Raw genomic sequence first — 14,745 nt, forward strand, 5'->3', positions numbered from 1 at the left:
TCCATTTGTATAACATTCTGGAAAAGGTAAAATATAGGGATACAAAACATGCTCCTATTTCCAGGGGCTGGTGTGTCTCCTTAAGAAGAGAAGTTAATTCTCCTTAAGAAGAAAAGTTAAGGGCCATTAGGGACATTCTTGGGGTAAGTGAACTGTTCCAAACCTTGATAATAGTGGCCATACAATTGCATGCATTTGTGAAAATTCATGGCATTATACACTAAAAGGGTGAACTTTTCTGTTTATAAATTACAGTTTAATAAAATGAACAAAAAACAAACAAACAGTACCATTGTGCTAAAGCACAGTCCTAGAGCCCTCTGTTCTGTTAGCTATTAGTCTTTTAGTTACTGGATTATGGGGAAATCTTAGGGGAAGGGCAGACACAGCAGCGGGGGACCTCAAGAGCTTTTAACTGAATGGCTATTCATTAACTTGTGCAGAGACACTTCAATACTGTCAATAAATTAACAGCCAGTATGGGTACAGCAGTGCAAAGCAGCTGCACAATGGCCTGTCAGTGGTGTCAACACTTATATGAAATTTTCCTCAAATGTTTTTCTTTGATTTGCTACTTTGCCTTTATCCCTCATACTTTCAAAACCTCTGTTGACTCTATATGATCATATAAGCATGAGAGTCTGTAGCAGCACAATTGTGATTTTGTATGAGTATTTCTGTGTGTTAAAAAGGCATTACTCTTATGAACCATTTTGTAAAGATGAGGAAATAAACTTAAATTTTACTTTATAATTACTGTCTGTTTCTTAATATGGAGAAAATTAAGATGAGAGGACCATATCTACAATGCTATTATGCAGCATGGCCACTAAGTCTGGAAACACAGGCTAACACATAATAAATGATCCTTTTGATGACATACAATACATTGTAGGATGATTAAAGTTTTTGATCAATTTGGCTAGGCCAGGGCATCCAGATATTTGGTCAAACACCAGTTCAGATGTTTCTGTAAACGTATTTTTAAGATGGGATTAACAGTTAAATCAGCAGATTTTGAATAAAGCTGATCCTTGTCTAATCAGTTGAAGACCTTTAAGAGGAGAGGACTGAGCCCTCAAGGAAAAATTCTGCTTCCAGCCTGTCTTTAAACTCAAGCTGCCATATCAGCTCTTCCTTGGGTCTCTAGCATGCTCTGCAAATTTCAGACTTTCCAGTGCCCACAATCATATGAGCCAGTTCTGTAAGATAAATCAATATCCTCCCTTCCCTCTCAGTGCCCATTACCCCACCTACACACACACCCACACACACACATACACACACACTCTCTCTTTCTACTGGTTCTGTTGCTATGGAGAAGCCCGATACTCATGGTAAAGCATATTGTTTTCAAACTTTATAGCCATACTTTAGTATGAGAATACTGAGCAAAACCATAGAACAATAAAAACAGGATAAAAAGCAAGCAAGTGATTCATGAATAATTACTTCATACTGTTATTGCCCTAACAGCTGCTGCTCCTAACCTTACAACTGTTGATTAAACTCTACAAGGACACTGTCCAAAGAATGTAACAATAACAAAGGTTTAGAAAACTGAAAGCCATACTTTTCCTAATGCTTTTCCTAATGCTAGAAAGATAGGTTTCTGACAGAAACCACTGAAAAGACTCACATGAACAAGTAAGTGGATCCTCATTTCACATACCGTCTAATTTCCCTTTGACAATTCTTTTAGCACAAGTTCCTATTCTTCACCACTGGCTACAAACAGCTAATTAAACTCATTTTACGAAACTTGTATTACATGCCTTCTCTGGTTAACCGTGGAGAAGAGGGGCAGCTCTGCAGAATGCAGGCTGTGAGGGAGGAATTCACACGAGCAGGTGTCCTTCTGCTGGTCCTCGCCAACCAACTGCGACCTCATCAGAGATTGAGTATCCACTCCACTACACGGAGTGACGCAGGAAAAGAAAGGGATTCTTCACCCTTGCTTTCAGGAAGCTAGTAAAGAAGCTCAAACATAGAGAGGTGATCTTAGACCAAGGAGAAGAAGGAGATGGTGTATACAGTGCAGTGGTTAAGTGTGGACAATAAAGCAGATGGTAACTCTACTGCCAACTAGCTTTGTGACCTGGGACACCTTGCTTAATCTTTCTGAGCTCCAGTTTCTTAATTTCTAAGACATGGATGATATTACAAGGGTTGCTGGGAGGATTATGTGCAATACACAGATAAATCTATAAGTACACTACCTGGAACACAGTAAGGTAGAAATACTTATAGCTGTGCTTTCTTCTTATTATAATAAGTGATTCTGGGGGGTAATATACATGCTGTGATGGTTTTCATATTAACTTGGCTTGATCACGGTACCCAGACCTTTAGTCAAATGCTAGCCTCGATGTTGCTGTGAAGGAATCTCTATTGAAACCTAAGATTAACATGATGATATTCTAGGGAAAGGGAACAGGGATTTGGCTCTTTTAGCTCTGTGAATGCACAGGGCAGACAGGGCTATTCAAACAGTTCCAGTGGCTAGAGAGTCATGTCTATGGAAGAGTACAGTAAATGGGAGAGGAGGCGGGAAAGGTACCTATCTTGAAAGCTAGTGCTACTCATCTCAGCAAGAAGTCATCGTGAAATAGTAAAGAGAGATGGAAGCTCCATGATGTGTTCAGTTCACAATAACATGAAGTAACTATTAAGTGGCAATTATTAGGCTTTGGTAACTTTAATTTCTAACTCAACAGTTTTTATTATTTTAGAATGAATGCTGAGGTGGTTACAAAAAAGATTACATTCAAATCCTTAAGTGGGTTATTAAAATGAGTTGGTGCTCCAGTGGCTAAGATTCCACGTTTCAATGCAGGGAGCCCAGGTTCAATCCACGGTCAGGGAACTAGATCCCACATGCTACAACTAAGACCCAAGACAGTTAAATAAATAAAGAAATGCTTTAAAAACTGAATTGAAATCTGTTACAAATGTCAGGACCCTGGCTTAGTTACACAGACAATTTATAACAATGATCACAATTCCTTTTCAATTCAATGTTTTCAGAGCTGCCACTCAGCATGTAAACCTAAACAAGATAAATGAATAGTAACATAATTTTGCCACTAAGATTATGCTCCAAAACATATATGTACTCCAAAACATGTATTTGATTTAGCAAATTAATTCATATGCCTCTTCAAACTTATCACTCCACTGACCAAAGTGTTGAGAGTAAAGAATTAGTTTAAATTCCCTTACCAAAAGAACCCAAATGACTAAATTGTATACTTCAGAAAATATACTGTCATCCACATGCTCATTATTGAGGGAACTGCTACCAGATTAACTCTTTTTAGCAAAAAAATGCTAAAGGGAAAGGGGAGAAGTGAATATGGGGAAGGAAAGAAGCTATGCCACCCTGATAGAATAAGGCTTGATTTGGATAAAGCATCTGTCCTCTTGGCAGAGTCTCTTCAAGGCTTAGTTTTGTTCCATCTGGAAACACATTTATTTTACTTTCATTTTTGAAGGATATTTTTGCTGGTTGCTAGGTTGACTGTTTTTTTCTTTGGCACTTTAAAAATATCATTCTACTGTTTCCTGGCCTTCAAAATTTGAAGGCAACAGTCTTTTGAATTATTTCTTTGTATGTAGTTTGTCATTTTTCTCTGGTTGGTTTCAAGATTTTCTTTTTACATTTGGTTTTCAGTAGCTTTGCCTGGGTATGGTTTTCTTTGTAATCTATATGGCTTAGAGTTCACTTAGTTTCTTGAAAATGTAAATAGTTTCATCATACTTGGCAAGTTTTTGGACAATATTTGTTCAAACAACTTTGTTGTTATTTCTGCCCCATTTTCTCTCAGGTTTTTTTATATTGTCTGGCAGGTTCCCAATGATGCTGTAGTTCATTTTTGTTTTCAATCTTTTCTCGTGTTCTTCAGATTGAATCTTTTCTACTGATCTACCTTGCAAGTTCACTGACTTTTCCTCTTATACCATTCTGTGTTAAGCTCATCAAGTCAAGTTTTTACTTTCTTTGACACCAGGTCATATTTTCTTTATTCTTCAAATGTTATCCAATTTTAGTTTGTACCCTGGACATCTTGAAAGTTATACTGTGGATACTCTGAATTCTGTTAAATTCTTCTAAGTCTTAGAAGGAATGTTAGTAATTTTTAAATATGCAATTAATAATTGCATTTGAATCAAAGTACAAACTCTTGAGTGATAGCTCAAATCACACCTCAGTTTTGTTATTTTTTTTTAATCTGTAGTTAGGCTGCTTTATGCCTGTCCCATGGAGTTATGATTCAAGTATCTAATATTACTTGTTTTAGTTATGTAGGCAGCCCCTACACAAAAATGCACTGTAATCCAAAGGATATTTTCTAGTATGTTGATTTAACTCAGAATTCGGAATGCATTTCTCATACAGACAATATAATTCAGCAGTTATATTAACAAACCATTTAACCTAAGTATTTATCCAACTTGTACCCAAACTCAGCTATAATTGCTTATTTATATAAGAAAAAGCAGAGCAGTGACTAGGTTTTCTCTGACTCATATAATCAGACAACTGAGAAAATAAACCTGATACAGGGCCACTTTTGATATAGGTCTGGAATAGGTCTTCTGAGTAGGCAAATGTGCCAATTCCACTTTATAAAATTCTAACATGGGAGGGACTTCTCCTCTGAGGTAAAACAAAAAAGAAATAAAGACATTTATTTCTGTAGTAACAGTAAGACAAATCCAGACAAAATAAAAACCACATTTTCCTAAGAGACTAGCAAAGAGCATGAGAGCAATCCAGGGTGGCTCCCATGCTCCTCCCCTCCTGGAAGTCTCCTCCACAAGGAACAGTATTAACCAGTGTAATCAATAGGATATAACAGAAAGCCAGTGTGTGACTTCAAAACTAGTCATAAACAGGCACTATGCTATAGATTTTCACTATTCTACTTTTCTCTTAGGGTATTTATTTTTTGTATTAGTTATTTTTGTATATTAGGATAAATATCTAAATGATCTTTTCTACAATTATTAGCACAGTGCTGACTTGCTACTTAATGTTCAATAATTATTTGACAAATAAACGAACATGAAATAAGGAGGAGCTACCTTTATTCACATTTCTATGAATATCAAATATAATTTTATTAGACTTCTGAGAATTCTTGAAACTGTGCAATATTTGTTAATTGCTATTTTTATACCTTTTTATATGTTTTACACCTGGTTCTCTATTTTCCTTCTGTGATGTGAATTTTATACATATATATACATATATATCTATCTATGTATATATCCGACTTTTTAATATCATGCCACAGATCCCTAAAGCTGTACTCATTTTGCTCCAGTTTTCTTTGACTGTTAATCAGAAAAGGGTAATATGATTGTTTCAGAGAAAGCACAGTACAGCAGGAGCTGGTGTGTTCTTTATCCTAGACCTATCCCTGGGCTAGAAGCAGCATGGGATGGTGGTGGAGAACAAAGTGTGAGATTCTTCTGTTTTCAGCTTAAATATTATCTCCTTGGAAAGAATCAGCACCAGGTGTGTTTAGTTACCGACTGTTCATTTGGATCCCTAGTTAGATTATGAGGTCCACAAAGGCAGGAGGAACCGAACTGTTTGGCTCCTACACTGTATGGCCATTGCCTAGAGAATAACCAAACAGAGGAGTTGCCAAAAATATGCACTGAATAAACAACTGAACCACGATCCTTGTTCAGAATCAAGAGGTACACTTGCTAGGCCTCCGACATCCTAATGTTCTTTACACAGGTTTACCTTAGAAGCTTGTTCTTCACCTTGCCCTCCTTTTCCCAAACCATCCTTCCTTTGACTTGGAATGGGAGACTCCCTTTGTATATATACAACAGACAAAAGAGATAAAAGAAGGGAGCCCCTTAATTCTGTTGTTATGACTTCAACAGTCACCATGTATTAGAATTCGATGGCTGCTGAACAACCATCAACAGGAGAATGTTGGATCCCACCAAAAAAAGATACCCTGCACCCAAGGGCAAAGGAGAATCCCCAACAAGATGGTAGGAGGGGCACAACTGCATTAAAATCAAATCTAAGACCCACCAGAGATGCTTGGAGGGCACCAACAAAACCTTGTGCCCACCAGGACCCAAGGAATGGAGCAGTGACCTCCACAAGAGACTGAGCCAGACCTGCCTTTGAGTGTTTCAGATCTCCTAAGGTGGCACGGGTCGGCAGTGACCTGCCATGGGGACAGGGGATCTGGTGCAGCAGACCTGGGAGGTGCGGCACGTGGCCTAAGTCCTCTTGGAGGAGGTCACCAATAGCCCCACTATGGAGCTGCCGAGCAGGTGACTCACAAATTGGAGAACAACTATACCAAAGAAGTTCTTCTACTGTTGCAAGAGTTCTAGGGCCCGTAACAGATTGCCCAACCCGGGGATCCCACAAAGGGACTGAGAACCCCCAGGAATTTGACTTTGAAGGCCAGCAGAATTTGATTATAGAACTTCCACAGGACTGGGGAAACAGACTCTTGGAGGGCACAACAAAACTTTCTGTACACCAGGACTCAGGAGAAAGGAGCAGTGACTCCACAAGAGACTGAGCCAGACTTGCCCGTGAGTGTCCAGGAGTCTCTGGCAGAGGCGTGAGTTGACAATGGCCTCTGGCAGGGTCAGGGGCACTGAACACAGCAGTCCTGGGAGCTGCAGCATGCTGATGTAAGTCCTTTTGAAGGAGGTCGACATTACCGCCATTATCCCTACCATAGTTTGGCCTCAGGCCAAACTACTACAGGGAGGGAACACAGACCCACCCATCAGCCGAAAATTGGGTTAAAGATTTACTGAGCATGGCCCTGCCCACCAGAGCAAGACACAGTTTTCTCCACAGCCAGTCCCTCCCATCAAGAAGCTTCTACAAACCTCTTATCCTCATCCATCAGAGAGCAGACAGAATGAAAACTGCAATCACAGAAAACTAACCAAACCGATCACATGGACCACAGCCTTGTCCAACTCAAAGAAACTGAGGGCCATGCCATGTAGGGCCACCCAAGATGGACGGACCATGGTGGAGAGTTCTGACAAAATGTGGTCCACTGGAGAAGGGAATGGCATTCTTTAGCATTCTTGCCTTGAGAACCTCATGAAGAGTACGAAAAGGCAAAAAGATATGACACTGAATAGGTTGGTAGGTGCCCAATATGCTACTGGAGAAGAGTGGAGAAATAATTCCAGAAGGAATGAAGAGGCTGAGCCAAAGCAGAAACAACACCCAGCTGTGGATGTGACTGGTGGTGAAAGTACAGTCTGATGCTGTAAAGAACAGTATTGCATAGGAATCTGGAAGGTTAGGTCCCATGAATCAGGGAAAATTGGAAGTGGTCAAACAGGACATGGTGAGAATGAACTTAGACATTTTAGTAATCAGCTAAAAAGGACCATGATGTGTGAATTTAATTTAAATGGCCATTATATCTACTACCGTGGGCAAGAATCCCTTAGAATAAATGGAGTAGCCCTCACAGTTAACAAAAGAGTCCAAAATGCTTGGATGCACCTGGGTGCAATCTTAAAAATGACAGAATGATCTCTGTTTCCAAGATAGACCATTCAATGTCACAGCAATCCAAGTCTATGCCCCAACCACGAATGCCAAAGCAGTTGAAATTGAACTGTTCTATGAAGACGTACAAGACCTTCTAGTGCTAACACCCAAAAAAGATGTCCTTTTCATCATATGGGACAGGAATGCAAAAGTAGGAAGTCAAGAGATACCTGGAGTAACAGGCAAATTTGGCCTTGGAGTACAAAACGAAGCAGGGCAAAAGCTAATTGAGTTTTGCTGAGAGAATACACTGGTCATAGCAAACACCCTCTTCCAACAACACAACAGATTATTCTACACATGGACATCACCAGATACCAAAATACCAGTATTTGGTCAATACAGAAATCAGATTGATTATATTCTTTGTAGCTGAAGATGGAGAAGCTCTATACAGTCAGCAAAAACAAGACCAGGAGCTGACTGTGGCTCAGATCATAAACTCCTTATTGAAAAATTCAGACTTAAATTGAAGAAAATATGGAAAACTACTAGGCCATTCAGGTATGACCTAAATCAAATCACTTATACAGTGGAAGTGAGAAACAGGGATTAGATCTGATAGAGTACCTGAAGAACTATGGATGGAAGTTCATAACACTGTACATGAGGCAGTGATCAAAACCATCCCCAAGAAAAAGAAATGCAAAAAGTCAAAATGGTTATCTGAGGAGGCCTTACATATAGCTGTGAAAAGAAGAGAAGTGAAAGGCAAAGGAGAAAAGGAAGGATGTATCCATCTGACCAAAGAAGAGCAAGGAGAGATAAGAAAGCCTTCCTCAGTAAACAATGCAAAGAAATAGAGAAAAACAACAGAATGGGAAAGACTAGAGATCTCTTTAAGAAAATTAGAGATACCAAGGGAATATTTCATGCAACGATGGGCTCGATAAAGGACAGAAATGGTACGGACCTAATAGAAGCAGAAAGGATTAAGAGGAGGTGGCAATAATACACAGAAAAACTATACAAAAAAGATTTTAATGACCCAGATATCCACGATGGTGTAATCACTCACCTAGAGCCAGACATCTTGGAGTGCAAAGTCAAGTGGGCCTTAGGAAGCATCACTACGAACAAAATTAGTGGAGGTGATGAAATTCCAGCTGAGCTATTTCAAATCCTAAAATATGATGCTGTGAAAGTGCTGCACTCAATATGCCAGCACATTTGGAAAACTCAGCAGTGGCCACAGGACTGGAAAAGGTCAGTTTTCATTCCAATCCCAAAAAAGGGTAATGCCAAAGAATTTTCAAACAACTGCACAACTGCACTCATCTCACATGCTAGCAAAGTAATGCTCAAAATCCTCCAAGCCAGGCTTCAGCAGTATGTGAACTGAGAACTGCCAGACGATCAAGCTGGTTTTAGAAAAGGCAGAGGAACCAGACAGAGATAAAATTATCAACAACTGTTGGATCATAGAAAAAGCATGAGAATTCCAGAAAAACATCTACTTCTGCTTCACTGACTATAGTAAAGCCTTTCACTGTGTGGATCACAACAAACTATGGAAAATTCTTCAAGTGATGGGAATACTAGACCACTTTACAAAGCTGCCTCTTGTGAAACCTGTATACAGGTCAAGAAGCAACAGTTAGAACTGGACGTGGAACAACAAGACTGGTTCCAAATCAGGAAAGGAGTACGTCAAGGCTGTATGTTATCTCACCCTGCTTATTTAACTTTGCAGACTACACCATAAGAAATGCTGGGTTGGGTGATGCACATGCTGGAATCAATATTCCCAGGAGAAATATCAATAACTTCAGATATGCAGATAACACCATTCTTAAGGCAGAAAGAGAAGAGGAACTAAAGAGCCTTTTGATGAAGGTGAAAGAGGAGAGTGAAAAAGCTGGCTTAAAACTCAACATTCAAAAACCAAAGACCATGGCATCCCGTTCTATCACTTCATGGCAAATAGATGGGGAACAGTGGAAACAGTGACAAACTTTATTTTCTTGGGCTCCAAAATCACTGCAGATGGTAATTGCAGCCATGAAATTAAGATTCTTGTTCCTTGGAAGAAAAGCTATGACAAACTCAGACAGCATACTAAAAAGCAGAGACATTACTTTGTGAACAAAGGTCCGTCTAGTCAAGGATATGGTTTTTCCAGTAGTCATGTATGGATATTGTCACCCTGTTTATTTAACTTATATGCAGAGTACATCATGAGAAACGTTGGACTGGAAGAAACACAAGCTGGAATCAAGATTGCTGGGAGAAATATCAATAACCTCAGATATGCAGATGACACCACCCTTATGGCAGAAAGTGAAGAGGAATACAAAAGCCCCTTGATGAAAGTGAAAGTGGAGAGTGAAAAAGTTGGCTTAAAGCTCAACATTCAGAAAACGAAGATCATGGCATCCGGTCCCACCACTTCATGGGAAATAGACAGGGAAACAGTGTCAGACTTTATTTTTCTGGGCTCCAAAATCACTACAGATGGTGACTGCAGCCATGAAATTAAAAGACGCTTACTCCTTGGAAGGGAATTTATGACCAACCTAGATAGCATATTCAAAACCAGAGACATTACTTTGCCAACAAAGGTTCGTCTAGTCAAGGCTATGGTTTTTCCAGTGGTCATGTATGGATATGAGAGTTGGACTGTGAAGAAGGCTGAGCGCCGAAGAATTGATGCTTTTGAACTGTGGTGTTGGAGAAGACTCTTGAGAGTCCCTTGGACTGCAAGGAGATCCAACCAGTCCATTCTGAAGGAGATCAGCCCTGGGATTTCTTTGGAAGGAATGATACTAAAGCTGAAACTCCAGTACTTTGGCCACCTCATGCGAAGAGTTGACTCATTGGAAAAGACTCTGATGCTGGGAGGGATTGGGGGCAGGAGGAGAAGGGGACGACAGAGGATGAGATGGCTGGATGGCATCACTGACTCGATGGACGTGAGTCTCAGTGAACTCCGGAAGTTGGTGATGGACAGGGAGGCCTGGCGTGCTGCGATTCATGGGGTCGCAAAGAGTCGGACACGACTGAGTGACTGATCTGATCTGATCTGTATGGATGTGAGAGGTAGACTGTGAAGAAAGCTGAGCACTGAAGAATTGATGCTTTTGAATTGTGGTGTTGGAGAAGACTCTTGAGAGTCCCTTGGACTGCAAGGAGATCCAACCAGTCCATCCTAAAGGAAATCAAACCTGATTATTCATTAGAAGAACTGACGTTGAAACTGAAGCTCCAATACTTTGGCACCTGATGTGAAGAGCCGACTCATTAGAAAAGACCCTGATGCTGGGAAAGATTGAAGGCAGGAGGAGAAGGGGATGACAGAGGACAAGATGGTTGGATGCCCTCACTGACTCAATGGGCATGAGTTTGAGCAAGCTACAGAGATGGTGAAGGACAGGGAAATCTGGTGTGGTGTAGTCCCTGGGGTCACAAAGAGTCAGACACAACTAACTGACTGAACAACATTAGAATTTTGAATATGTTTTTGCATAGAAATATTTTATAAGTAAGTATAACTTTCGGGGTGCAAAATGGATTAAATGACCACTTAATGAGCTGGCTAGGAGTATAACCACCAATACTGCTTCTGTACAAAATGCATTCTGAGTTAAATCGATAGATTAAAAATACCTTTTGGATCACATTTCATTGGCACATGGGATTGCCAACACTCCAAAAAACCACTAATATTAGAAAACTGATTGCTTGATAACTTTCCTTTTAATAATTTTATCTTCTTATTATTACTACCAAAGGAATATGCTGCTGCTGCTACTGCTGCTGCTAAGTCGCTTCAGTTGTGTCCGACTCTGTGCGACCCCATAGACGGCAGCCCACCAGGCTCCTCCATCCCTGGGATTCTCCAGGCAAGAACACTGGAGTGGGTTGCCATTTACTTCTCCAAGGAATATGCTAATAATAATAAAAAGTGTAGACTATCTGCTAGTAACTGGCATATTTTGCCTTACTCTTTATTTTCTCAAAGATGTGAAGCTCTCATAAAATTCACTAACTGTGCTACCAGATGCCAAGTCAACAATGAAAATATATTTTTAAAAAGTGCAGGGGTTGGGGGTGGAATTCCCTGGTGGTCCTGTGGTTAGGACTCAGTGTTTTCTCTGCCATGGGCCCAGGTTCAATCCCTGGTCAGAGAACTAAGATTCTGCAAGTCATATGGTGTGGCAAAAAATTAAAAATGAATACAAGGAAATATATATCTCTCAACTCGGCACAAATAGAACCTTGTGGAAGTCAGTAACAGCTATATCTAAATGCCAAAAAGCACTTACTCTTTATCTCAAGTATGAGCTATTCCTTAATTGTGTAGAAATTTTAGATCATATTACAGTGCAGTCTCTGAAGGCTTTGGTGCAGAAAAAACTCCCTTCAGCCTTGGAGCCTGCTTGCACCATTACATGCATCTTGGTGACTGAGGGTATTTTGCTCAGCACTTGGAAAAATTAGGCTATATTATAGATATTTTAAGAACTCATTAGGATTAATCAGCGAGTAGTAGCACAGCTGTCATATGATCAGCTGCAGAAAAATCACTGAGCTAAAAACTCTACCACATATTCTACTATCTGTTCTTCATAGAAAGTTCTGGAATATATCTCTGGGCTTATATTTCATCAGCCTGCACAGGCACTGAATTCATCTAGGGCTCTTCCAAGATAACAAGTGCATAATTTTTCCTAGGGGAAGGGCACTACTTCTAGGATTACCCTCTCTGGAGCAATCACTGCTCAGGGTCCATCCCCTGGAGCCAGGCCAGCAGGGGAATGGCTGTCTCTATGTACAGGCTTATTGTCATCCCTTTTCTTGCCAGAAATACATAGAGTATGAGTCAGGTTATTCACGATGTTTGAAATTATAAAGAGAGAGTCAACATGCTGGCTAAGTAGCCTCAGAGGTGTTCCAAGTATCCTGTGGCTGCTTAAGTGAGGAAAGTGAGGCCAGTCAAAAGCTGGTCCTGGCAGCTGAGCTGTCCTGTATTAAGCCTATGCCACTCTGGGAACCACTTCAGGGTGGTTCTGTCTCACTGCTACAGAAGGAGAAGCTGACATTATCTTTCTAATAGCCTAACTGAGAAGGAAAGATTAATGCTGTCCTGAAAATAAAAGTTCTTCATTTCCTATTAACTGAAACATCTGCTTTGGTTGCTGGAATCATGATTTGTATTGAGGGACTATTTCAAATTGTCAAGCTGTAAATATTTTCAATTGGTCAAGTCCCAGCGTAGTAAAATTGTCACTGCAATGGAAGGAAAAGAAAAACTTTTACATTAACGCTGATTCCTCCAGTATTTGTGACTGAAACTACTGAGTTTATAATGGTATGCATGAATTAATTTTTCTTTTACCTGGAAAACAACAAATAATTGACCAAATTTATAACTTACTAACTAAACTCAAAATAAAATATCCTAAATGCTTATTCAATATTTTTGGTTTCTAAGGGTACTTGGTTTAGCATGTTAAGTCTCAAAACAAAATCGAACAGGATTATCAAAAGTCATACATCTATTTTTGAGTTTTATCAGGGCTAAGTACTGAAGTAGAAATAAAGCTAGCAAAAGAGCTGAGTATTAGTATAAAATGTGAAATCAGCCTTACCCACTGCACCCAATGACTTTGTTGTACAGAAAGGATGGCAAGCCTTTCAGATGAATGTTGTTATCCACGTACACGTATTGAAGTTCTCGAGATCGACCTAAATCTGGGTTAGAAAGAAAAGTGCTATGATTCTTATAATATATACCAATATAATGTGAAACATGAAATTTAATAAATAATGTTAGAATAATTTAAAATTTCTACTCTGGAAGAAAAAATGTTGCAGATTTACCTAGGCGTGAAATTAAGTCAGCTGCAATATGAGATTCTACATCAGAAAACATGACTGTCGAAAAAAATCACTCAACCCACCTGAACTTTTGAGTATTTAAACTGTAAAATGAGGACTGGTAATGGAATATTATCAGATTTCCTTCCCATATAAAAATTCTATGACTTTTAATGAATAACTTCTATTTATTAAGCTTGTTATGAAAGTGTTAGTCCCTCAGTCATCTCTGACTCTTCGCAACCCCAATGGACTACAGGCCGCCAGGCTCCTCTGTCTGTGGGCTTTCCCAGGCAAGAATACTGAAGTCGGTTGCCACCATTTCCTCTTCCAAGGGATCTTCTTGACCCAGGGATAATAAACAATTTATATTTATTTATTAAGTTTTTATAGGTCATTTATTTAGTTTCATTTTTCTCCATAAGAAAAAGTGCCATACGAACTAAGATGGCAGGTCAGCCCAAATGACGTCTAGTTCTGCCCCAATATCAAGATTTACTGTGTCGCACTTCCCCGTGGCAGAAAGATGATAGAAGGGATTCCAGAGCTAGGGATCAAGCAGGCCCTGGCTGGGCTGGGCCTCAGGACCAGCTGGTGTAGGAATGGGTGGAACTGCCCATGGCTGTAGGGGGAGGAAGGAGCAGCTGCTGCTGCCGCTGCTGCTAAGTCACTTCAGTCGTGGCCAACTCTGTGCGACTCCATAGATGGCAGCCCACCAGGCTCTGCCGTCCCTGGGATTCTCCAGGCAAGAACACTGGAGTGGGCTGCCATTTCCTTCTACAAGGCATGAAAGTGAAAAGTGAAAGTGAAGTCACTCAGTCATGTCTGACTCCTAGCGACCCCATGGACTGCTGCCTACCAGGCTCCTCCGTCCATGGGATTTTCCAGGCAAGCGTACTGGAGTGGGGTGCCATCGCCTTCTCCTAGGAAGGAGCAGAGGGAATCCGAAATCCCAGTCTTCAGTGAGGTGTGGGGTGCAGCTGGATGGACAAGACCTGCAGGCCAGGGAGCCGGGGTGGGAATGGGTTTATACCAGGAATAGGAAGAGATAAGAAAGGGAGCCCAAAGAGAAGAATCTGCAGGAGGAATAAGTATGCAGAAAGAAGGCGACTCCAGAAGTCTCCCACAGGTAGCTGGGCATCACTGACTCAAGGGACATGAGTTTGAGCAAACTCCGGGAGACAGTGAAAGACAGGGAAGCCTGGCATGTTGCAGTCCCTAGGGTCACAAAGAATCGGACACAACTTAGGGACAGAACAACAATAAAGCCGGGTAAAAGGGTAGCAAAGCCTAGAGTTATCTGCTCGTGAAAATAGGAAATAGGCTGAAGGAGCTCTCTTTTCCCCTGTCCT

General features: G+C 40.4%; 1 protein-coding gene across 6 annotated transcripts in view; it reads right to left on the bottom strand.

Moving 5' to 3' along the window:
- The window catches only part of LRRC28 (leucine rich repeat containing 28), a 197,652-nt gene that overhangs the window by 47,962 nt on the left and 134,945 nt on the right, over window positions 1–14,745 (bottom strand). For 5 of the 6 annotated variants that reach the window (XM_055556411.1, XM_055556412.1, XM_055556415.1 and 2 more), the window contains one exon: window positions 13,165–13,267. The exons of the other annotated variant lie outside the window; for it this stretch is intronic. In XM_055556411.1, the coding sequence (XP_055412386.1) occupies window positions 13,165–13,267 (103 nt within the window). The remainder of the gene's footprint in view (window positions 1–13,164; window positions 13,268–14,745) is intronic. 6 annotated transcript variants of the gene reach the window in all.

The sequence above is a fragment of the Bubalus kerabau genome, chromosome 19 (assembly GCF_029407905.1).
Source record: "Bubalus kerabau isolate K-KA32 ecotype Philippines breed swamp buffalo chromosome 19, PCC_UOA_SB_1v2, whole genome shotgun sequence".
Taxonomy (NCBI): Eukaryota; Metazoa; Chordata; class Mammalia; order Artiodactyla; family Bovidae; genus Bubalus; species Bubalus kerabau.